Here is a 23,784-nt window from a genome sequence, read left to right on the forward strand (position 1 = left end):
GCCCACAAAGCCTTTAGAAACATTTCCTAGATGAATTAATGTCTCTCCCATGCAAGGCTGTAATAGCTGAACTTCTGCACTGCTGAAAGGCTCCAGGTAGAGGGGGAACAAGTCCACAATGTTCCTGTACAGTCTGAAATAGGGATGAAGGGCTGGACCAAAGGCTTTCCTTGGGGGGATGATGCTGAAATCCATTGCTTTCTGGCATGCCAGCCTTCCAGACCCCAGCAGGTCTGACAGACAGCCCGTGCAAGGAACAAGCAAGATCCAGCTACTGCAGGACAGAACAGGAAGGGAGATGGATTCATTCAGACGCGCAATTAGTGCTTGAAGGAAACCCATGCACGGGTCCCTTTGAGTGAAGTGTAAAAGCAAAGGGATTTTGGCAACAGCAGCAGAACTCTTGGAAATAGGAGTGTTTTGCAACAGCAGCTTACAAGGACTAATTGCTGCCAGTGGACATTAGGGCAGATGAGAAGAGTTTGGGGAATGCAGGAATCATGTCAGGAGATAAGCAATCATCTCCTGTTTCACCACAACCTTGCAACAAGCAGAAAGGGCTGTTTGATCAACAAAAATAAAATTAGCAAGAAAATCCTGCTGACTCCTGCCGAGACATTGATACTCTGGTGCCTCCGTTACCATCTGCTTGGGGGTTACTGCCAGCTCCGAGCAATTTTTCTTCATGAACTGGTACCTGTGTGAGCAACAGAAAGAATTGGAGAGTAGAGCTCCCAGCCCACCTCAAGGCTTTGCTTTCATCCTCTCAACATCAGCTCAGGTGACTGGATGCCTTGTCCAGGGGAGGGTGGACATAGCAGAGGGTAGAACTGGATGAGCTTTAAAGTCCCTTCCAACCCAAACTATTCTGGGATTCTAGGATTCTTCTGAAGGCACTATCATCTATCATGAGAGGTGCCTTTCCACAAGCTCCATCATGAACTGCTGTCCCTTGTCCCAGGCTGCCCCACTGTACCTAATTACAACCTGTTTGCCAGCCACACTGCAGCTCCCTTTGATCTGTGCTGGCACTGTTTGAGCAGCACTGGACTAAATGGCCTCCAGAGTTCCACTATTCTACAGCCTTTTTTTTAGGCAACTTGGGAGTCCAGCACATCCTAGAACCAGCCCAGGAACTGGTGATCTCTGTAGATTTTATTAGGTGGTTGCAAGTCATTCATGACTACATGGAACTTAGGTCAAGTGAATATTCAGTTCTCCCAGGAAAACAGTGAGCTGAGTGGGGAATGTTTGGCACAGGTTTAAGTTCTCTTGGACAAAACCACTCTGTGGAAGAAGGAGCCAGGCCGTAATGTCCAGGCTGATCAAGTTGTTCCAGATTATCCCATTCAACAGTTACACTTCTTAACCTGCTGTCTCTAAAGATGGCAGCATTCTCTGCATCCATCAGTATTCTGTCTGACTTTCACATCCCTCTGTGGGATCCAAGCCAATTCTTTCTTGAAACTGGAGGCAAAAGGACACAAGGCTGATGACCAGACACTCAGCTGCACCTGAGACTTTGGGTCAGCTCCTCACACTGCAGCTTATTGTACAAGAAGGCTACAGCGGTCCAGCCTAATGCCCCACTTTGATAGTGGAAAAATAAACCTTACTCCTGCCCTCACTTGTGTCTTTTCTATTTGGGTTGCCTGCTCTTCAGAGTTAGAAGGTACCAAGGGTAAAGGATCCAGCACAGCAGCTCCTCATTTTCTAGAGGCCCTCCAACAGAAAGACAACTAAAATAACCTTGGGTTAGTCACAGTTATTCAGAGGCAAGCGAGCAAAACAAAGTGTTTTAAACAGTGCCAAAAACTGATGGAAAGCCCAGATGGAAACCTGTATTTTTCAGAAAGAAAAACACAAATGAGGAAGACAATTCGGGTCTCCTTTCTTCCCCAGTATCAGACAATATGAATACAACCATCAGCAATTAATACTAGCTCTTCTTTCAAAGACACACCAATTTAACACCACAAATGCTGGTAACTTTTTCAAGGCAGAGAATGGATTTAAAGAGGGCTTACCCTGCTCCAGTAGCTGCTCTTGAATTTCAGCTGCACTCATTTAATTTTACTGGTAATCTCTTTCAGAAGGCCTTTCAAATCAGAGAGCTTAAAAAAAAAAGAGGTTATTTTTGTAAAGTCCATCTAGCTGAAGGAAAGCAATGCTAATGAGTAATGAAGGTAACAAGTAATTGCCTCTTCAAGTATTACACCAAATGCAAGAGTGCTCGAGAGGACACTCCCAATGACAGTGTTCATCAGGGCAATTAATACAGCGAGCCCCGATGCCTCTGTATTGCAGCGAGTTAACCAGCAGTTAGCAGAACAGAGGAGCAAGAGATGGGTATTTCTTTTCAGAAGAGAATTAAGGTTAGCAAATCTCCTTTCAGTTTCAAGAGAAGCATCACTAGCCACAGACTCACTCACCACTTCCCTTTCAGTCTGGGAAGCAACCTATTATTTTGCAATCTAAATTATTGACAGCAACCAAAAAAAAATACTCTGAAGTATATGTGGGTCTTTTCACCTGTGAGTTTCTCAAAAAGTCTGTGCTTCATACCAAAGCCACTCCCCACTTCAGAGGCCAAAAAGATAGTCAAGCCTCAGAAAATACCCATTGTGAACACACATACCCATTTCAACATCACAGTCATAAAAAGATTATTTGTATGGCAATTCTCATCATGTGCTCTCTGGTAGATTGGTAGCTTTATATTGCTTAATTACCCCATGCCAACAGCACCAGAAGCTAAACTTGACAGACACCTTTGGGATGGGGACATGAAAAGTATGTGACACCCCTTCTTCCCACTGGTGTTTCATGGACCTGTTAAGACAGCTGAATGTTGCAGTTTAAGATGGAAATTCCTTCTATTTTATTCCATCCCACAAGGAATACTGAGAAACACTCCTCCAGTGCTAAGCAAGTGTCTTTGTTTCATTTTCCTGCACAATATGAAGCTCTTGTGGCTTGGAAGGGACCTTACAGCTCATTGTGTTCCACCCCTGCTGTGGGCAGGAACACAGGCTGCTCCAACCCCATCCAACCTGGCTTTGGACACTTCCAGGGATCCAGGGGCAGTCACAGCTTCTCTGGGCACCCTGTGCCAGGGCCTCCCCACTCTCACAGCCAAGAATTTCATCCCATTATCCCATCTAATCCTGCTCTAAGTTCAAAACCATTCCCTCTTCTCCTAATCACTACACACCCTACACACTCCTATGTATGGAATCAAAAGAGCACGGCAAAAAAGGCCAATTAAAATGGGGTCCTGGTGACAGTGACAAAGACTGCACATGACTCTGGGAGGCTCATTTTCCTTGCCATGGCACACCCCCTGCTTTACCAGAGAGAATCACATTCCCCAGAGCAATCTGGGTCAGAAGTACCTTTGCATCCAGTTGTCTAAATCGATGCACCATCCTAGAAGCAGAAGGAGAACACGGAGCAATGGGATCAGTCTGGATACCCAGGAAAACTTGGCTAATTACCACACCCCAACTCCCCCCAGTGCTCCATCCTCCCAGGGAGGCAGGGCTGCACGTGACTGGCATCGTTTTTAGTACAAGTAAATGAACTAACATGCAAATTACTATTAGTAGAATGCTATTCCATTTTCCTTCTCCAGACACTTTTGCTTCCAGTACCAAGGAGATGTTTTTGGTATTTCCTTGACTTCTTATCCAACGCTGCTTGTCTCTGGGTAGTCTTAACCTAAACACTTATTTGTGGACAGCAATGTTCATGCCCACAGATATGGAAGGGTCTGGTTTTTCTTGTCCATTCCTATCAGCTCTCTCTGATTAAGGGAAATACTCAAGCTGCCACAAGTTAGCAAAGTTAAGCAATCATACAGAGCAGATTTTGTTCTCTAGCAGTGTTCTGTTTTCTTGCTTTCTGTTTTTTTTTTTTTTTTCTCTTATACTATTACTCTGAAAACAGTGAAACAGCTCCCAAAGATAATGTTTCCATGAGCTGGCAATCAAAGAAACATCCAAGTCTAAGTCTCCAAAGTTTCAAATACCATGATTCTAAAGACCATCTTCCCCTCCTCAGAGGTCTTCCTTACTCATGCTGCTAAGTACACATCTCCATCTGGATTACTGCTGTGGGAATGTCTGAGATTCCAGGTCTAATGGTAAACATTCTCTGCTAAATGTAAATTCACAGAATTATTTGGGTTGGAACCAATTCCACCACTAATTCATGTCCTCAAGTGCCACATCCACACAGCTTTTAAATCCTCACCCTGAGATGGGGGTGCCACCACTGCCTTGGGCAGTCTGTTCCAGGGCTGGACAACCCTTTCTGTAAAGAACTTTTTCCTAATATCCAGCCTAAACTAATGCTACAGCAAGAGTCAGCTGTGGCACTGCTTCCCACGATGAGATCTCAGAACACCATGGGAAGACATTTTCTTCTCTTCAGCAGACAAAAAAGCACCACTTCACTTTGGAAATAAAAAGCACATTAATGCTGAGTTTATTTACTTACTCATTAGTTTGTAAACACTTAGAGCTGCTGAAAACTTGCCTTCACTAGAAATGTTCAAGAGAAAATTAAGAGAATGAAGACAAAGATAGGCAGGCTTACTCTTCTGACGAATCATTTGCTTTTGTATTGATTTTGACGAGGTAATTCTCCTTCATGACAGCTTCCCATGCCAGGATTTCATTGTCCTCATTTCTTGAGCCTGGGAAAGGTATTTGAAGAAAAAATACTTGATTTGTCTTTCCAAAGCCAAAGTGCAAAAAGGCTGGCTCAGTGTGTGCATTGAGAGGTTAATGATTCCCTTCCCCACATCCTGAGCACTCACAGCCCCATTGCCCACTCGTGACTCTGCTCTCACAGATGTGACACTAACGCCTTTCGCTGAATGCTCCCGGCAACCAGAGTCACTTAAAAACACAAAATAGGAGCAAACATAAAACCCAAAAACCACCAAACAAGCACAAAACCACCCCACAACCTTACAAGCTCCAAAAGTCTTCCTGGACTTTTTTTGACTCTTGGTTAACATAGGTGCCTCTACTTTCACAGGTACAGGATATTCTAGCAAGTTCCCATCTGGGTTTGAGCTTTCCATTTGTTTCTACATTATCCCATACTGGATCATTAAGAGTAACACTTCCAGGAACCATGATGTATGATTTTTCATTGAACTGAAACACTCCAGAATGATGAAGAATTGTCTTCTCTAAGAAGCATTTTGTGGTGGTGCTGTAAATTCAAGAGTTGATACAGAGGAGCCCGCTTGGAGGCATCATAGTCCTCCAGAGTAATACTTGAGGATTTTGTCATGTTCCAAAAGGATAGCATAAACCACAGGGGTTTAAATAAAAAAATAAAATCAACTGAGACAAAAGAAGCCCAGGGCTGGTGAATGGCTGAAGTCCCTTTCTTCCACCCAGTGCTCCTCTGACCTCAGACACCCCTCAGCTGTTCCCCCCACATTCCAGCAAGCATTTAAGCACCCAAATCCCAACCATTTCTGTAGGAGTTAAAGGGGAAGGCAGGATTTTACAACAGTCAATACATCAATGTGCTTCCTCCATGCAGTTCTCAGTTCCTATCATCAGCAAAACCACAATCATTTTCTGGCTCTAATGAACTCTCCCATTCTTTCAGAGCTGCAACATCAACTGTGCATCATTTGAGCAGGAATTTCTGCCATCCAACAGTTTCCCCAGCAAGGAATCCACACAGCAATTTAGACAGCCAAAATGATTTAATGCTAAACAATTTTATACCCCAAAGCAGGCTCTTCCTCCTAAACTGGTAACAAATCCAGCTTCTGCTGCAGGGCAACAGGCTGGTTACTGATGGATGGGAAAAAGCCTGTCAGTTAACTCAACTTATGCTCTCTCAGCTGAGAAAACACTCTACTTGCTGGAGAGGTGTGGGGGAAAAGCTTGTTAAAACAATTCCTATCTGTGTCCTCTAACAGAGAAATTAAAGGAGAAATAGCTTGAGAACTGACTTGCCACATTTTTGAGGTGGTTTGCTCATTTGGCTACATGGAAACTGTTTGTTCTCTTTCAGTCACTCCCTAGCAAGAAGAATGAATTATAAAAAAGCCAAACCCACAACCTTGCAAAGCTGGGAAACAGCATGAGCAGCTCTAATTAATCTGAAGTCTTAATGATTTACACACACAAGGCAATTCTACATAAAAATGGCTTGGACAAGAGAGCTCTGGATAAATCTCACTTGAAAACTTGAATCTTACTGAAGAGATTTCCAGCAGCACAGTGGATTTGCATGACAGAGGTCTACATGGCCCTTGGAAATTTCCCAGCACAGCACAAAATGCCCGGAATAAGCACCGGATGCCATGGAGGAACTGCAATGCACCTGCTGCAGAGATGACTTTCGGGCAACAAGGAAAAATCCAACTCACAACAAATGATTGGCTCTTTGCTTTCTTTGTTACAGCAGCACTTGAAGCATTTCCTCAGCACCATGAATATGTAGGCAAAGATGACAAAGGGGAAGGGGATGGTCAGGCGACTGCAGTATTCCTGCACCAGGAAAAAACGCTGGAACTTCCACACCTGGTCATTGTTCTCTTGCACTGATCCAACAGTGTAACTGATGGGAAAGAGAGAACACACCCAGGATGAGTTGTTCACCAAGGAGCTGCATCAGAGCCAAGAAGAGAGCATTCCTCTACTGCACCAGGGCATGGTTTTATAGTCACAGAATCCCAGAGTGGTTTGGCTTGGGACTGACCTTACAGCTCATCCCGTTCCACCCCCTGCCATGGACAGGGACACCTTCTTTCATCCCAGGTTGTTCCAAGCTCCATCCAACCTGGCCTTGGACACTTCCAGGGATCCAGGGACAGCCACGACTTTTCTGGGCACCCTGTGCCAGGGCCTCAGCACCCTCACAGGGAACAATTCCTTCCCAATGTCCAATCCATCAATTGGAAGCCATTCCCTGTGTCCTGTCCCTCCATCCCTTGTCCCCAGTCCCTCTCCAGCTCTTCTGGAGCCCCTTTAGGCCCTGCAAGGGGCTCTGAGCTCTCCCAGGAGCCTTTTTCTCTCCAGGTGAGCAGCCTCAGCCCTCCCAGCCTGGCTCCATTCCCTCTGAGAATCTCCTCTGGACTCATTCCAGCAGCTCCATGTCCTTCTGATGTTAGGGGCATCAAGGTAGTAATTTTTATTGACTAGGAGGTTATTTAGTTTGTTCTCCTCCTTAGAGAGTAGTTTGCAAATGGGTGGAACTAAAACAGTAGGGGGGAAAAAAAAAAAAACCTTGAAGTTACAAATAAACAGGAAAAAATTCTGAATAGGAAGAAAATACTCCATGTACTTTAACTACCTCAGCTCTAACAAGTCTTCTTCTAGCCTAGACACATGACAACAGGATGCTTCTTCACAAGATACTGTGTCTTATTAATTGAGCACATAACTCCTTTCTTAGGAAAAAACCCAAACCTAAAACTTACAAGAAATTTAAAAGCTCCTGAGATTTATAGTAGAGGTATTAAGGACACTGCAGGCACAGCTCAAACCCACAGCTCAAGGCACTGTATGGACCCAGCAAAGCAACAACCACAGGTGCAAGCAGCTCCCAGGCTGCCTGACCTTTCAGTGTGACATTAAGTGGCAGATGGATGCTCCCAAAATGCCTCTGCTGAGAGCCCAATGCACCTTTACGTGAGATATATGCAAACCTTCACCTGGTGGAGATTCTTTTTCTTTAAAAGATAGATACAACTGGCAAAAACTAGAGGGTTTTTTACTGGCATAACAGCATAAACTAGAGCACTTACCATCAGGTGCTGTTAAAGTAAGTGTTCTAGCAAATATTAAAGGTTTTTAGGGTAGAGCTGGCTTACTGCTATATACTTTCCTTCATTCTTGAGAGGTACTTGTACCCTTTCTAGGGAGTATGAGCATGCTTGTCTCTCCCCAGGCATAGATATGCTTTACCTATCCTGGCTGCCTTGCCAAAAATAAGATTTCTGACTTTCTTTAGATTCTAGGTCAGCCTGGGGAGAAAGGGTCAGAGCAGAACCTAAACCTGAGGCATTCTCAACTTATCACTCTCGAACATCTCACCTCAGGCCAGGAAACACTGGCAGTGTCATTCAGCTGAGAGATGCTCTTGAGCAGCACCAGGAGTCCTGTCAAGACTCCTGTTGCCAAAGCAACTTCCTGCCAAGGTACCATCAAATCACAAAAATAAACCTTGTGGTCCTCAATAAAGGGTGGTCAGAGGTTTTGAGTACTCTTGTTATGTTGTGAGTGTAATGCAGAAAAGGAGCAGGGCTGGGAATGGGAACAGAGCCACAGCACCAATCCAGCTGCATTCCCAAGTGAGACATGAATGCAGCAAACCCCCAAAGTCTGATATGAGGAACTTCCCATGACTAAATCAACTCCGTGTCACAGCTTGCAGAGGATGCAACAAAGATTTCTGGGAGAAGCTGAGGAAGATGTTCCCTGCCCTTGCTGGTCTAGAAGTGATGGCACTTCTCAAGACAAAGTCCTTTTGCATGTCCCAAGGGGATGTGGCCCATTACCTGTGGTCTAAGTCAGAACAATAAATGGCAGGTCCATCAAAGCAAGTACCAGACTCATCCTCACCACACAGCAGCTCAGGTTAATAAAACCACAGTGTCCTGAAGAGTGATAATAACTCATTTACTCACTCTAGCAAGGTCACTTGGGCAGCAGCTCACACTTGGTAAGGCCCTGCTGACCCAGCATCACCCCCTGCGTGACTCACGGGGGTTCGCACCACAGCCACAGTGCAGAGGATGCTTAGAGATGGAGGCAAAGGACAGGCAGCAATCCCTCCCCAGGACACTGCACCAGCTTCCCCCAGGCTGCTGTGGCAGATGCAGAGGCAAGGGTTGACTTCCTGCTGTTTTCCAGCACTCCAGTCCCTTCCCCAGAGGTATGTCAGTGCAGGGACGACCAGGAAGCCACGGCTCCTTCGTTACGCACCCGAACATGGCCACAAGCAGGTTGACCAGGAGGATGTTGGTGGAGAGCATGTAAATGCACACAAGGGGAATGGTGATCCACTCCGGGAAGCGGGGCTGGTTGTTGGCATCCAGCTCCACGCACAAGGGCTTGGACTCGTTCCCAGAAAAAGTGCAGTGGTCGAAGTTGTAGGTGGTACCTCAGAGAGAGAGAGGGGAGAGCAAACAGTGAGCTCCTCGTTCTGCTGGTCCTGCCCTCAACCCTCCATTCCTGCTCCCTGTTAGACTTGGAGGCAAGGGGCCAGCACAGGGCTGGACAACCTTTAGAAGGACAGAGCCTTCGACCCACCCAGGAGAGACCCCCAGAAGATAAATACCATCAATATCATCAGGGTACTGGCCAAACATGGCCAGGTAGGGCTCGTAGATGACCGAGCGGAAGATCCACTCCCAGCGGTGCTCATTCTTCCTCAGGATGCCTTGCCTGGCTACACCGAAGGCCACCATCCACACAGCAAAGAGGAAGAGGAAGAAGAAGACATCTATCATCTGAAAAGGGACAATAGGCATCAATCAGTGCCCCCCTGCAGGTCTGCTGCAAGCCACACAGGGATGGCTTTTTGCTCCTAATTTCACCAACACACATGGTAATAACTGACCGCTCCCATTCAGAGAACTTCAAAAATACTCATGCAACCACAAAAGCAAGACATGTTTTGGAATACAGGACATCCCCCTGGCATCAGACAGGCTCCACAAAAGCCAGAACCAGGAAAGAAGCACTGTGGCTCATCTTACCCCTGTGAGATGAAAGCTTCTGGAAATGCCACTCTGGGTGGCTTCCAAGCAGCATTTACAGCCCAGACACTCTGGCCAATGGTTTCATGAATTTCTAGCACTGTATGAGAGGATCCTCACCACCCTCTTCCTCAGGTACTTGTGTGATGGATGCAGTGGAGGACCAAAATCCTCCTCCTGTACCCTCTATCATCACTGTCTTGTCTGGGGAATACTCATGGGAGCAACAGAAATACCACTGGAATGTTTGATGTATGGAAGACAAAAGCTACCAGGAAGCAAATTTCCTCTTCTGTTCTTCAGCCTGGTCCTTATTCTTTCTCTTGACACAGAAAAATGCCCTACTCTTAATTAGGTCCCATTTAAATCTTAATTCATCCTGTTTAGCAGATTTAACTTGCTGCCATCATTAGAACATGGTGATTTCACTTTTAAGAGGGAAGGGAAAAAAAGAGGTGTCACATCATTTATTCAGACTTTTGAATAGCTGCCAGAATCTTACCATCCTCTGCAGCATAATAATTTTGGGTCCTAGATTCCTGCTAACTGTGAAAATATGGATGAGCCTCAGGGTAAAAACTATGTAGTCCAAACAGAAAATTACTCTCCCGGAATACCAAGAGCTTTCATCAGAGTGAAGCCTGATGGAGACAGCAGAAGAAAACAAAGAGAAGCCTTGGGTGAATTATGCAGAAATCAGGTAAAAACACACTGAAACATTGAAATGGAGAGTGGGAGGTAATTGGAAAGCAGAGCACAGCTATCCAGGGCCCCATGGCCTCCCCCATCTAATGACAGGTGACAGAGATGGTTAATGCACACTCTGTTTACACCCTTTCTTCCTGATGCGCATCATCCCTGCTCGTTTTTTCTCTTACCCTTAAAGCTATTAACAGCAAGGAAATTTGTACCTGGAGCTACTCCCACAGCCCTCTGAAACCACCACAGTGCAACAACTGCTGCACTGCCCTGAGGCAACAAGGACTAAGTTACAGCTGACTGAACAATTACTTTGGAAAATGTTTCCATCATTTCTTTGCCATGGTTTTTAACTCATCCTGTCGTGTAGAACAGCTTCTGGGAGATAATGACATTGTTAGGCTGCTGCACAGTCCTCTTAAATATAACACAAGGCCCAAGTGGTCATATTAAATAGCCAGTAACAGAAGCCACAGAAAATCCTAAAGATTTTTTTTTTTTTTTTAAGTCAACACTTGTCAGTATTTGGGGCCTTCACAATGGGAATTCCATGAAATTCCCCAAAATTTCATTACAGATTGCAGGCAAAACCCACTAAGGAAGGGAAGCAAAGCTGTAACATGGACACAAGAGAAGGCATTACTCACCTGAACACAATTCCTGCTATGAAGTAGAAGATTGCAAGGGTATCCATAACATTCCACAGGTCTGAGAAATACTTGCTGCCGTTCATGTACCACTGGGAAGGAAAAAGAACAAAAAGTAACCCCCACACAGCACAGTTTCTTTGTCCAATTAACTTTTTGTCATACAGTAGATAACATCAGACTTCAGATGGCTTTCAATTTCCCCAGAAAGAGGGGTTTCATGTATCCAGCAATGCCACAAATTACTGGCAACCTGTTTTTTTGGGTCTTGGTGTGACCCAAGAAGCACTGCAGGGGGAGGGGGTAGCAGTTTAAGGGTAGCTGATGCATCCTGGCTTCTCTCCCTTCACAGAGCTTATTCACTGATCTGTCCCCAGCTACATGCACATGCTTTGGATGCAAGATGCACATTTAATTTATTCTTTTAATTACAGAGCTCTCTATTTCTGAATTGCAAGTCTAGTGAGAATCCCTGCTCATTCCCAGACTGACTGGCACAGCAGCCTGGATCCCAAGTCTGTGCAAGAACTAACTTCTGGAATCAATTCAGAGGTGACTCATAAGGACAAGAAGCTTCATCAGGACAAACCTCTGCCAGGCCTGGAGAAATAAACTGCATCCCCAATTATAAGTCTTTTGAATTTCAAATTTCATTGAAATCAACGTTTTGGAAAGTACTGCTCAGTGAATCTCTAACTGGCATATCCAAGGAAGGCAATTCTGTCCTTATTACTTCTATGGGAAACAAACAGAAATCCAAGGGAGCTTTCTCCTAGGTGCTGTCTCTGCCCAGCAGCTCCTTAAATCAAACAAAACATCTGGGACTGAGGTGCAGCTCTCCAAATTCCAAGCAGCTCCTACTGCTGAGAGGTAAAGTGCACAGAGGTTCTGTCCAGATTCCTTCTCCACTGGAGAAAACAGGGCTTTCCTTCACACCCCACCAGTCCACCCACTCACCTGGCTGGAGGCTACCTCCATGTGGCTAAGGAGACAGCAGGGAAAAGGCCTCTCCGATTTCCCCATGGCTCTAAACGGGACTAGGAGCAGCTCCAGCTACTTACAAATCCCTGGGACCACCAGAAGTGAAAGCGGGGCTGAGCCAGTGGCTTACACTTCAGAGACTGTTCCAGACCAAGGGCTGATTTCTCCCCAGAACTGGTTATCCAACTGCAGCAGCTACAGTGGGACCCCAGGCAAGCTGCTCTTACTTTGCCTTGGATGTGAAAACAAAATCTGAGATACCCCTCTCTTTTTTTTCTTTAAATACAAAGGACACAGACACAATTTTGATGCAGAGTTAGACCGATGCACACATGGTCTGTTCTCAGAGGAAGCCAGGGAGGAATTTCCCCAAGAAGTCTAGAGGACTGGGACACTGCTCTGCTTTCTGCTCAATTTCTCCTCCTCAGGAAAATGGCTTTGCAGCCAGAACACTGGCTGCAGATAGCTTTCAATCTTCCAATTTAGCTGCCTCCACTGCCAGATTGGTACAGTCTGGCTACCAGTTACTAAAGGGAATTGCAGCAGTTCTACCTGCTCAGGGCAGTAAGAAAAAGGGACATTGTTAGGAAAATAAGCTTTCTATCCCTAAGTTTTTCCCCAGGACTTTTGCTGGGTACACACAGGATGTGCAAGGACAGGTCCAGAAACACCAGAACCTAAATCAGCAGAAACAAACACTCCATTAGTGTTTTCATGGCAAAAGAGTCTTTTACTTTTCCCCCATTTTCTTAGCAAGTAAAGTTGCCATAAACAGGGTTCTACCTTGACTATTAAAAAGGGAAAAGACCACAGTAACAGCAGCATCAGAAATGTCATCTGAGCTCAAGTAAAAAAACATTATTGCAGGGTGGGATGATCCAGCAGATCACCCACAAACACTCGTGACGCGACTCAGGCTTTACAGCAGAGTCAGAAAGCAGCACCAAACCCACACACCCACTGCTTTTTGACTCCCCTAGCATCCTCCCACTGCTCTGACCACAGACTGGCAGAGACCAGCTTGCCCAAAACCCACCAGATTGCATGTGAAGCGAGGAGAAGATACCAGCTAAGTGGCTGGCTATAAAGGCAGTCCCACATGCTGTTCCCCACATCACAGCTGGTCCCCGAGTCTACACTGAACCAGCAGAAACTGTACAGATGAGTAAAAGCTAAATAAAAATGCATAAAGGTATGTAGCTTACTGGTAAACTATAAAATAAAGGGAGTGGAATGTAGAGAAGAGAGGCAAGAATGACTTAATCTAAAGCTTTGCACCAAGATAAATGTGCTAAATCTAACCCTTTATTACCAACTACCTTGGCAAGCCAAGCATTCCTGGGAAACACCTGCACTGGCAGCAGCTTATCCTCTTGGTGCACAGACACTGCACTGCAGTGCAGGAATTAAACACCAGAGGAAAAAATCCCTCCCTGGGCCCTGAGCTGCCTGAGCAGCTCTGCTAGGAAGTGGCTCCCCTGAGCACCTGCACTGCCTGGGAGGGGGGAAAAGCACAAGGCTGTGGCTCTAACACTGAACTTTCTGGGGTTGCAAGCGCTGCCTACTTGTCTCACTTCATCACAAAGCAGAATGAAGACCAGCACGTAAAGGATGATCTCCAGGGCCGTGGGTTCCTTCTGGAAATCCATAAGCAACACGTAGGCGAAGAGCAACAGGAAAGCAATGTAGAAGATGACGTTCCAGGAGAAGACCACAAAAGGGGAGGTGAAGAAAGACACATAATATAAGAAGAGTTTCTTACTCTTCTCCACAGGCTTTTTCCTGAGGAATTAAAAGAGGGAAAAGGTCTCTAAGCATAGCTTTTAATGCCTAGAAACATCTGTGTTCTTAAAGGCGAAAGAACAAAGGGTGCAAAATCTAGCTCAGGATGTTACTTCAGAGGTAAAGACATCCTGCATCCACTGCCCTCAGGCACTCCAGTACACTGGTAAACTTCCAGCTTGGATGGGGCTTGGAGACACCTGGGATAGTGGAAGGTGTCCCTGCTCATGGCAGAGGCTGGAATAAGATTAGCTTTAAGGTCCCTTCCAACCCAAACCATCCTGTGATTCTGTGGTCTTAAATCCAAGATCAGAGTGAAACCCAGACTGTCAAAAGCTCATCTGGCTTTTGAATACCTTTATCTAAGACTGACTGAACACTAGAACAGCTTCTCCCGAGTAGCTGTGGAGTCTCCACCATTGGAGATATCCAAAACTGGACACAGTCCTGGGCAACCTGCTCCAGCTGACCCTGTCTGAGCACAGGGTTAGACTGGATGATCTCCAGCCAACTTGCCATAATATTCTACAATTAATTAACTTGCTTTGCCTCTGAAAAATTTTCCCACTAATGAGAAGTCAATTGATTACCTGAATGAGATGAAACCACAGCCTATTAAAGGGAAAAAGAACAGGCACAGTATAATCTTCCAGTTCTTAGTGTCTCTTGAAATCTCTCCATACCACTGCTTGGAAAGGAAATTCTGCAGGGAAGAAGGAAACACCTTTATTTGTTCCAACAGCAACAAAATAACCTAGGAATGCTATTTTAGAACATTTGATTTAGTAAAAATAAACCCCAAACTTTGAGATTTCCATCAAAATACTAGGGATTTCTTTTGCAACAAAACAGAAAGGTTTCTGCATCAGTGACAGCTCCTTGGGGCAGCCATGCTCCATCTGTGTGATGAGGAGTTAAAAATGAGGCTGAGCAGGACTTGACCCGATTGATAAAACACTTATAAACCATTGCATTATATGCAATGCTCATCCATGCTGGGCATTACATCCACACTGTGCAAAGCAGAAACCACTTCAGGCAGTCTTTATTATCCAGTTCATTATGATTTATAGCCCCCAGTCAAGATTTCTTCCTCCTGATTTACATTTGTGGGTAGAGGAGCCAACTCCCCCTGTCAGAGCACAAGAGCTACAGTGACCTGTACACCCTTCCTTCACTGCCATTACCTGCACACCTGGCTGGGCAATAAACTGCTGGTCTCTGGCTTCCACTGCTAGTTCCAGACAGTTGCTCCCTCCCCAGGCTTCACAGGAATAAGTCAGCAGCTGCTCAGCCAGTTCTTCATCGTTGCTGTAGCACTCGGTGAACAGCTCTGGTAGAAAGAAGCAGCTCCACATTGAGCTCCAACTTCAATTTCCCACCAACTTGGGTGCAAGTATCTTTAGTGTAGTATTTGTAATATCAAAGCATGTAGACAAGAACCCTTTTCACATTTTCAGCACTGCAGAACGACTGTGCATCCCTTTACAACCCCACTTGCACATCTTCAACTTTTGATACAGAATTTGTGTCTGGATGGAAAACTGTAACACTAAATCACACAGAGCACTTAGTTCTGAACTAAAAATTTGAGTAAAAATGTGAATTTCTCCTTAAATGACTCAGTAAATCTACTTGCTTCATCCTCTTAAATTCTTGGCATTGATCTAATGAATTACAGTCAGTCCAAAATTAACAGCAGGGTTGAGAAAGAATCTGATGCTTTTTCACTGGGAAACGCACTGTTCACTCCTTAGTGTCTTGCTCAATCATCTAGCCTCAGGGATGTAGATACCTTTAAAAAAGTCTATTTAAGCAGCTTTTGCTTTGTAGAATAAGAGATACTCTCTGGAAACAAATAAGGTATTTCCAGCATGGCCTTGAGCTGGTCCTTATAAAGTCACAGAATCATCAATCTACTTTTTACCTGCAACTTGCTCTCATTCCCCAAAAGTACTCCCTGAAGGGTGGTTTTTCCCAACCTGAATACTACCAGTACTCATTAGGAAAGTTTACCCTTTTCCATATTCTCCTTCCTGTTTGTGGGCACCATTCTTTAGCCTTGCCAGTAGAGCTAAATAGCTTTTCTTCCCCATGAAAGAAATTCTCCACTCCAAAAAAAAAAAACCCCACTTCACAACACCCACCACCTTTTGAAGCCAAGCTTTTAACACAGGACACAAAATTTCTACTGGGAACAAATGGTGTGGAAGGAATTTCCAAGCAGTAAAACCACATGTTGACATAAAAGAAAAATGTATTTAATGCTGGATATCTAGTTTTTAATTCCCTGGTCTCTGACCCTTCCCACTAAATTTCTAAAGGAGTCACAGAGCAGCCACTTACCTACTGCTCTTGTCTCATACTCATTAGCGAGCTCCTCAGACTCCCCAGCAGCATTTATATCATTCTTCACCTTGGCCATGCTTTTCAGGAGCTTACTGGCCCCCAGGGCTGCCAAAGTGCAGCCTCTGGTCTGTGGAGAGAGAGTGAAGTCATGCAAATCCCTCTGAGAAGGGAACATGATCATAGAATCCTGGAATCACAATGATTTGGGTTGGAAAGGACCTTAAAGATCATCTCATCCCAACTCCCTGCCAAAGGCAAGGACAGCTTCCACTATACCAGGTGGAATCCTTTAAAAGTTATCCTCCATTTTGCAGCTTCACAGTTCCCAGTCCAGAATGATCTATTTGATTCTATAATCATTAAATTAATGTCTAATCCAAATTAGAAATTGGATTTCCATCAAACATCTAGAATCAGAATCCATCCATGCTGTGGAAGGGGTGGGAACTCAGCATCCCAGCTTAGGCACAGATGACAACATACAATGGATATAGCCTGCTGACTCACACACAGCCTTAGGAAATGAAAGGATAAAGTCCACATCCAGACACAAAATGGGCAATATAAAACCTACTGAGAGTCATCTAGCAATTATCTCTTGTGGTGTTGTGTTTGAAGCTGGATGTGGAGCCTTCAAAGGCCAATAAACCAAAGGCACAGAACCCCACTGCACAGCCTGCAAAAAGAAATAAAGGAGAACTCCACTTACTTGCTCCCAAATTACTTTGGACAACTCCTTCTTGTTCTGAAGAACTGACCAAATAAACAGAGCTTGCAATGGGTGCCTCGTGATAGGACACTCCTCCTGAAAGAGAGAGCAAGAACTCAGACCTAAGATCACCAAATGTTTTCAGCTGGAACAAATCCTGGACTCTGTTTTTGTATTTTCTTTGTTTCACAGCCACCTCACCAATCCCTTCTCTCAGCTCTCTGCCAGTTGTCACACACTACTGTGAGTTAAGTTACATTTGCTATTTCTATTAAAGTCTTGTATTTGACAAGGAAGAATCAGCCTCCCTGTTTTTCCTGAAGCTGGTACTAAAGAATACTTGTGTAAAAGGCACTTCCTGCTTTAACCTCTGCAGCCCAGATAACCTCACTCACAGCAGGATCAAACTGCCCATCACTCACTGAGAGCTGTATCTCCATCTCATCCTTGCTGTTTTTGTAGTATCTTTTGAAACCTCTCCGGAAATCCTCCACCATCTTCCACACGAAGGTGAGGAGGGCATCATTGTAGGAGTTCTTGGCAATCTGCAGGTTCTTGAACACCAGGCTGCTGAAGTTGTTGGTGTACAGCTCCCTCAGGACCTCAGTGGTGAGGAACTTCCGCAGATTCAAGCCGTTCTCCAGGAAGAGCCTGACAAATTTGGGCCTGTCTTTCACCAGGGCTGTGAACATCACATCCTGCAGGTCAGCAGACTAGGAAGAAGTGGAAAAGCAAATGTTAGGGATCACATGAGACGTGTACACCTTATGTAAGGCCTGACACATGGTCACTGTCACGTTTTCATCAGAATCAGTTTTTTTTCTGTACACAGTTGCCCTGGCTGGATGGCCCAGAACATTTCTGGCATGGGCAGATCGCCTTTGCAACCACTGATCATACAATGGGTCATCATGGAATGATGGACGATGGTTTTATGGAATATCCTGAGTTGGAAAGGACCCGCAAGGATCAAGTCTCACACCCCTGGCCCTGCACAGACACCCCAACAATCCCAGCCTGTGCATCCCTGAGAGCATTGTTCAAATGCTCCTTGGGCTCTGGCAGCCTTGGGGCTGTGCCCATCCCCTGGGGAGCCTGGGCAGTGCCCAGCACCCTCTGGCGGAAGAATATCCAGCCTGACCCTCCTGTGACACAGCTCCAGCTGCTCCCTGGGGTCCTGTCCCTGGCCCAGCAGAGATGGGAGCTGACCCTGTGAGGAAGCAGCAGCTCCCAAGGAGGCCTGACCTCTTCTCCAGGCTGAACAGAACGTGTCAGTGCAGGAGCAATAGACACTAAGAGGCTGAGGTGCTGAGACAGTGGCTCCTGCTGGGATGTGTCCCCCCTGCACTCACTCAGAAGTGGCTGTACCTCCCAGTTTCGGTCGTTGGTGAAGATCTCATCGCTGGCCAGGTCCAGCTGGTTCCACTCCAGCAGCAGCTTCAGCTGCCCGTTCCAGTTATCCCTGTCGTGCTCGTTGGTGCTGAATGCTGCAGAGCAGGAACAACCTCTGGGTCAAGAGCAGGCATATTTATCATCTCTGCTTCTCACACTACCAGGACAAGACTCCTTCCACTGGCTTTCCCCACATCCACGCACATCTTCCCAGCTGGAGGATGCTGCAGGCTCAGGGATGTATTTATGGTCCAAGACAGGCCACAAAGGAGCTGCCAGGAGCACCTCATAACCAAGGTGACCACAATGCTTCCTTCAGGCTCCTCAGAGTCCTGCAGCCTCTACAGAGGAGAAATTCTGCAGGATTCCTACCAGCATTCCTAGGGCTCTCCAAATTGCCTTCCCAATTACCTGGTTTGGATCTTTTCCACACTGAGAGATCCCATACTGCTGCTGTGGCCTGCCCACACCTCTTCAGAAGAAGGCAGGCTCCACACTATGGCAGTAGCTTAGCTCTAGAGAGATGGCACTGCTCTAAGGAAACCTGTTCTAGAGAATAAATAGCCATCCTTTTTCCATTTATTTTTAAATCCCCAAACAAACTCAGAAAAACAATTACTTGCCTTTGTATAGGGCAAAGGAAATGGCATTGCTCACAATTTCATCTCCAGCTTCTTCTATTTTGATCACTGTCAGTAAATGGGGGCTCTCAAGGACTTCTTTGATCTAAAAAAAAATAGAAAAGTTGTGTTTCAAAGCTATCAAGGCTGTTTAGTAGCAGATCTCCTATTAAAAAGAAATTTGACACCACATCATAGCAAAGCTGCTTCTCATCAGTCCTGGGTTTTAACAAATTTAAACAAACCCAAACAGAAGTAGATAATGAGCTTGATTTTAAAGCCACCAAAGGACAACATTAATTATCCTCTGAACATACAGCAAATAACTGAGATTCCCCTATTCAGATCATCTTTAACAAGAAGATTATAATCTCAGTAATTAGAAGTGATTCTTAAAGTAGAAAAGATTGTGACAGCACAAGTTTCAGCTTATGTCAAGCAGTTTGTTAGAGAACAGTCTCTATCTCTTTGTGCTTTGTCAAAACCAGGTAATTTTTCTCATAATAAAGCTTTGTAAAGTTAACTTCATTTTAGCACATAGAAGACAAACAATCTTGGCCATTTCTGATGCAGGAGGAGGTACACTCCAAAGCAGCCCAGCAGAAGCTGTGAGGAGTGTGGCCAGACAGGGAACACTGCCTCCAGCAGCTCCACACTGCACAGGGAAGAGATCCTTCTGGAACCTTCTTAACTTTCCTGTGAGCAGACATCTGCTGACTTGATTGCAGTCCCCCCTCCCCCGCCCAAGGCTTTTGTTCCAACCCCTGTGGAGTCAGAATTTTCCTTTTTTAAATCTGCACAGATGTAACAAGGCAAGGAGCCCTGCACACCCCACAGGTATCACCAGACAGCAACACCCCTGACTTGGAAGCCACCAGCTGCTCCCTCAGCACCCCACACTCACCCACTTGATCCAGCTCTCAGTCTCCTCTTCTGAGAGCCTGGAAATGGTGCGAGGCAGGAACCTGAGCAAGCTCTCCTTGACACAGGAGGAAGCAAGAGTGCCTTCAGCCTCCACCAGGCTGGCAATGACGTCAGCAATGCGCCCAGAGCCTTCCACCACCACACAGGGAATCTTGCTCTTGATGGCCACGTTGATGGACTAAGGAGACACAGAGAGAGGAGAGCACTTGAAGCATGGTTGTCACTAGAGTCTGCTATCGAGTAAGGAAACGTAGAGAACAACAGAAACCCACAGTCCACAGCAGTATTTTTACTATTATCCACTGATGCATTACCAGTGACAACTCTTTAAAGCATCATCCATCTAATGAGAGAGGGCTGTGAAGAGCCCCAGAGAGACTGAGGGTCAGAAATCACCATCTGCCAAATTTCCATAGAATCACAGAACAACTTGTGTTGGGAGGGACCTCAAAGCACATCTTGTTCCACCCCCTGCCATGGGCAGGGACACCTTCCACTAGGCCAGGCTGCTCAGTTTTAGAGTGGATCAGCAGATCAGGACAACTGCCAAGTGGAAATGGCATTCAGGTCACACAACAGTGCTGCCCAGCTAGTGTCACTGCTGGTTTATGGCACAGCATTGCTCAGCTGAGACCCAGGGCTCTGGATTTATTTGCTGGGGGCAGAAGCAGCAGTGTTTTACAGAGAGATCATTTCTGTAGCATCACAAGAACATCAAACTCTAATGTTACTGGCAGTCTCAAAGTAGCTACTTACATGATTTCTCACACAGCAATATTGCACATGGATTAATAGCAAGACAAAAATCTGCTGATTTATGCTGGATGGACCATTAACCCTCCTGGTGCAAAGACCATAGGAGACGCTGGTTTCATTTGCACCACTACACTGAGAACAGAGTCACAGCATAAGCTGGCTGCCAGCAAATGTACAAAGGGAGTTGATGCAAGTTATCATCAAACACAGGAAAGACAGAACATCTACTAGTTAAGAGAGTTTCTTGAGGGGAAAAAAAAAAAAATCAACTCAGTCATCAAAACCATGCGCACATTCCTCCTGTCAGCTGGAGAGCAGGTCTCTGACAAAGGCAAGCAGGCTTTTCTTATCAGCTAGATGAAAGTGGTTTTCTAAAAAAGAGTTCAGCTAAAGTGCATGTTTTACATCACAGGGAAACTTAAAACAGAAGCTTGGAACAGTTTTACTTCTCCCTCACTAATGCTGATTCTTGTTGTCATGCACCAGTCACAGAAGCTGAGAAAAGAGGGAGCCTTTCCTGGCCAGCACTGCTAGGACCAAGGCATGGCAAGGACAGACATCCACAGCATGGACTCTGCTGAGTCATTTGGGCTGGTCAGAGACTCAGTTTACTCCTTTAAAAAAGGCTTCACCTCAGAATATCTCAGTGCACTTCCAACACTGAGAAATAAAAACTCAGCATGACATAAACCAGCCTCAAGTTGCACCAGGAGAGGTTTAGGTTGGATATCACAAAAAATTCTTCAGGGAAAGGGTTGGCAAGGACTGGGACAGGCTGCTTAAGGAAGTCACCATCCCTGCAGTGTCCAAAAAACGTGTGGATGTAGCACTAGAGGACGCGGTTTGGTGGTGAACATGGTAATGGTGATAGATTGACCACGGGATCTTAGAAGTCTTTTCCAACTTCAATGTTATCATGATTCTATGAAGCAGCCAAGAGAGTGGCATGAACCCTGAACTGAACCATCATCCAGGTACTTCCAGAGGAAACTCTTGCCAGGAATTATGCACTTGATTTAACAAGGCTTTAACTCATTCTGGTGAGGCAGCTACTAAGTCTGTGTTATGTATCATTGCTTAACAGTGGGTCTGAGGTCTCTCCTAAAAATGTGAAATTGTAAGTCTGCACAGCTACAGCACCTGGCAGTCAGTCAGCTCCTTCAGTGATGGCCAAATCCTTTCTCAAACATCAGCAATTTGGAGCTAAAAGGAAATGGACATATTCAACACAACCCTTTGAGCACAGCTTTCCTCTAAAACCTGACTGGATGCTTCATATCATCTCAGGACCTCTGATTAACACTGCCTCTGCAGTCATCTACAATTGGGCAAAGATAAAATTGATCACATGAATGGAACCAAACTCCCACGAAACATACAGGGAGGCTGGGATAACAATCTGGAATTTCACACACTGATTCAGACCAATTGATTAACACCAGCAATGAAGTGGAAGCAGAGATCATGCTCTGAAATCACATTGTTTATCCTCCTGACAAGCCAAGTAGTTTGATCAACCTCAACAGTAACAGCACAGCTCTAGTGAGAGCAGAAGCATCAAGATAACATCTACAAAAACCAAAAAATCATAAATACAATGCTGCTTCAATTTTATTTTTGCTGCATACTACTCTCTTGCACAATCCAGGCCCTTTCCCAGCTCTTTGTACAGGCTAAACCAGCTCTTCCTGACGTTGGTCAGAGCTTGTCCTCGCTGTTACAGTTCCCTTCCCACACAGCCTGACTCCACATCCCCTCACTCTGAAAACCTGGTTCAGGTCCCTTTGCTCCCTTCAGGCCACTCATCCTTACTCTGGCACGGTGAATGAGCAAGTAAGAACCCTGGTTTTTAACCCTGAGAGAGATTTAGAAGCCATCTCCCTTTCCCCCTCTCCCTCAGACATCCTGTTTCAAGAAACTTCTTTGTTCTTCACCCTCTCATCTGTTTGAAGATGATGCCTGGTCCTTCCCCACATAGGCTTAGAAGGGTCAGAGTCAGCAGAGCCTTCCTGCTCTGCTCAGCTGTCAAGATTTAAACCAGGTCTAGATCCAAACTAGATTTCAAATGTGGCCTTTCAGTACTAAAAGGGGCTTATAAGAAACAGGGTGAGAAACTTTTTACGTGGCAGATAGTGATGGGACAAGGAGTTTTAATGGTTTTAAACTACAAGGGAAGAAATCTATATTTACATTAGGAGGAAATGATTGACTGTGAGGGTGGGCAGGCCCTGGCACAGGGTGCCCACAGAAGCTGTGGCTGCCCCTGGATCCCTGGAAGTGTCCAAGGCTGGGCTGGACAGGGTTTGGAGCAGCCTGGGACAGTGGAAGGTGTCCCTGCCCCTGGCAGGGGGTGGAACTGGGTGGTCTTTAATGTCCCTTCACATTCTGTGGTGTGGAAGAAGCGAGACAACTGAACTATCCCAGCCAATACTTTTCCTGGCAGAAACTTTGTACAGAAATTTTAACAGAAACAAAGTTCAAAAGCTTAAATTGCAAACAATGTCATTCTGTAGTAAGTGCAAGGCAAGCTTCTGTAAATAACAGCAGTGTCTACTTCATCAAGTTTCTTTTGGAGCAATTAGTCTTCAATATTAGAGCAATGCCCCTATTGTGATTCCTGGAAATAAATAAAAGAAATTAACTTACTTTCAAAGTCTCCTTCCCACCACCTTGGGCAAAACACACAATTGGGATCTTCCCACCATAATTAGATTCTGTGAAATATGCCAAAAGGAAAAAAGAAGGAAAAAGATCAATTAATGCAGTTTGAACAACTTATTTTTCCTGAGTACAATGAAAGCATTTCCAAGCCATTCTTGTAAATACTAGTTTGCTGATGATTTTGCCAGTTACTAACAGATGTTTTTAACAAAAACTCAGTTTTGCCTAACCTTCTGTATAGCTAACTTCAGACACCCTTCTCCAACAGCTTTTCCCTTCTAGAAATCCTAATTTTTGCTATCTCTGAAGTCGTTAAAATGGAATTTTATTGTATTTATCTGCTCCTTTGACTATTTGAGTCTTAATGAAAAGTTCTTATCACAAGCTCAAGACACAGAACCTGAGTTCACATTTCCAATTGTAAAAGAAAGGTAAGAATTCTGTAACTCTAGGAGCTAGTGCTTGAGACAGTCCACAAAAAAAAAAAAAAACAAACCAAAACAACCAAATCCAAACAACAAC

The 23,784-nt window shown here is 45.2% G+C and overlaps 1 protein-coding gene across 4 annotated transcripts in view; it reads right to left on the reverse strand.

The window, feature by feature from the left end:
- Positions 1–597: 597 nt before the first annotated feature.
- TRPM8 (transient receptor potential cation channel subfamily M member 8) overlaps positions 598–23,784 on the reverse strand; it is a 47,314-nt gene continuing 24,127 nt past the window's right edge. The window contains exons 8-26 of one of the 4 annotated variants that reach the window (XM_053982639.1): positions 23,248–23,315; positions 19,826–20,023; positions 18,925–19,027; positions 18,278–18,396; positions 17,332–17,622; positions 16,910–17,005; positions 16,198–16,327; positions 15,039–15,184; positions 14,442–14,554; positions 13,635–13,851; positions 11,089–11,180; positions 10,245–10,383; positions 9,322–9,493; positions 8,967–9,144; positions 6,407–6,597; positions 4,600–4,699; positions 3,396–3,429; positions 2,028–2,114; positions 598–697 (exon numbers count right to left, since the gene is read on the reverse strand). In XM_053982639.1, the coding sequence (XP_053838614.1) occupies positions 2,064–2,114; positions 3,396–3,429; positions 4,600–4,699; positions 6,407–6,597; positions 8,967–9,144; positions 9,322–9,493; positions 10,245–10,383; positions 11,089–11,180; positions 13,635–13,851; positions 14,442–14,554; positions 15,039–15,184; positions 16,198–16,327; positions 16,910–17,005; positions 17,332–17,622; positions 18,278–18,396; positions 18,925–19,027; positions 19,826–20,023; positions 23,248–23,315 (2,438 nt within the window). In that variant the 3' untranslated portion in view covers positions 598–697; positions 2,028–2,063. Of the gene's footprint in view, positions 1,840–2,027; positions 2,115–2,526; positions 3,430–4,599; positions 4,700–6,406; positions 6,598–8,966; positions 9,145–9,321; positions 9,494–10,244; positions 10,384–11,088; positions 11,181–13,634; positions 13,852–14,441; positions 14,555–15,038; positions 15,185–16,197; positions 16,328–16,909; positions 17,006–17,331; positions 17,623–18,277; positions 18,397–18,924; positions 19,028–19,825; positions 20,024–23,247; positions 23,316–23,784 lie in introns of those variants that run through there. The other 3 variants (XM_053982637.1, XM_053982636.1, XM_053982638.1) reach the window with 3 other exon arrangements.

The sequence above is a fragment of the Vidua macroura genome, chromosome 7, assembly GCF_024509145.1.
Source record: "Vidua macroura isolate BioBank_ID:100142 chromosome 7, ASM2450914v1, whole genome shotgun sequence".
NCBI lineage: Eukaryota > Metazoa > Chordata > Aves > Passeriformes > Viduidae > Vidua > Vidua macroura.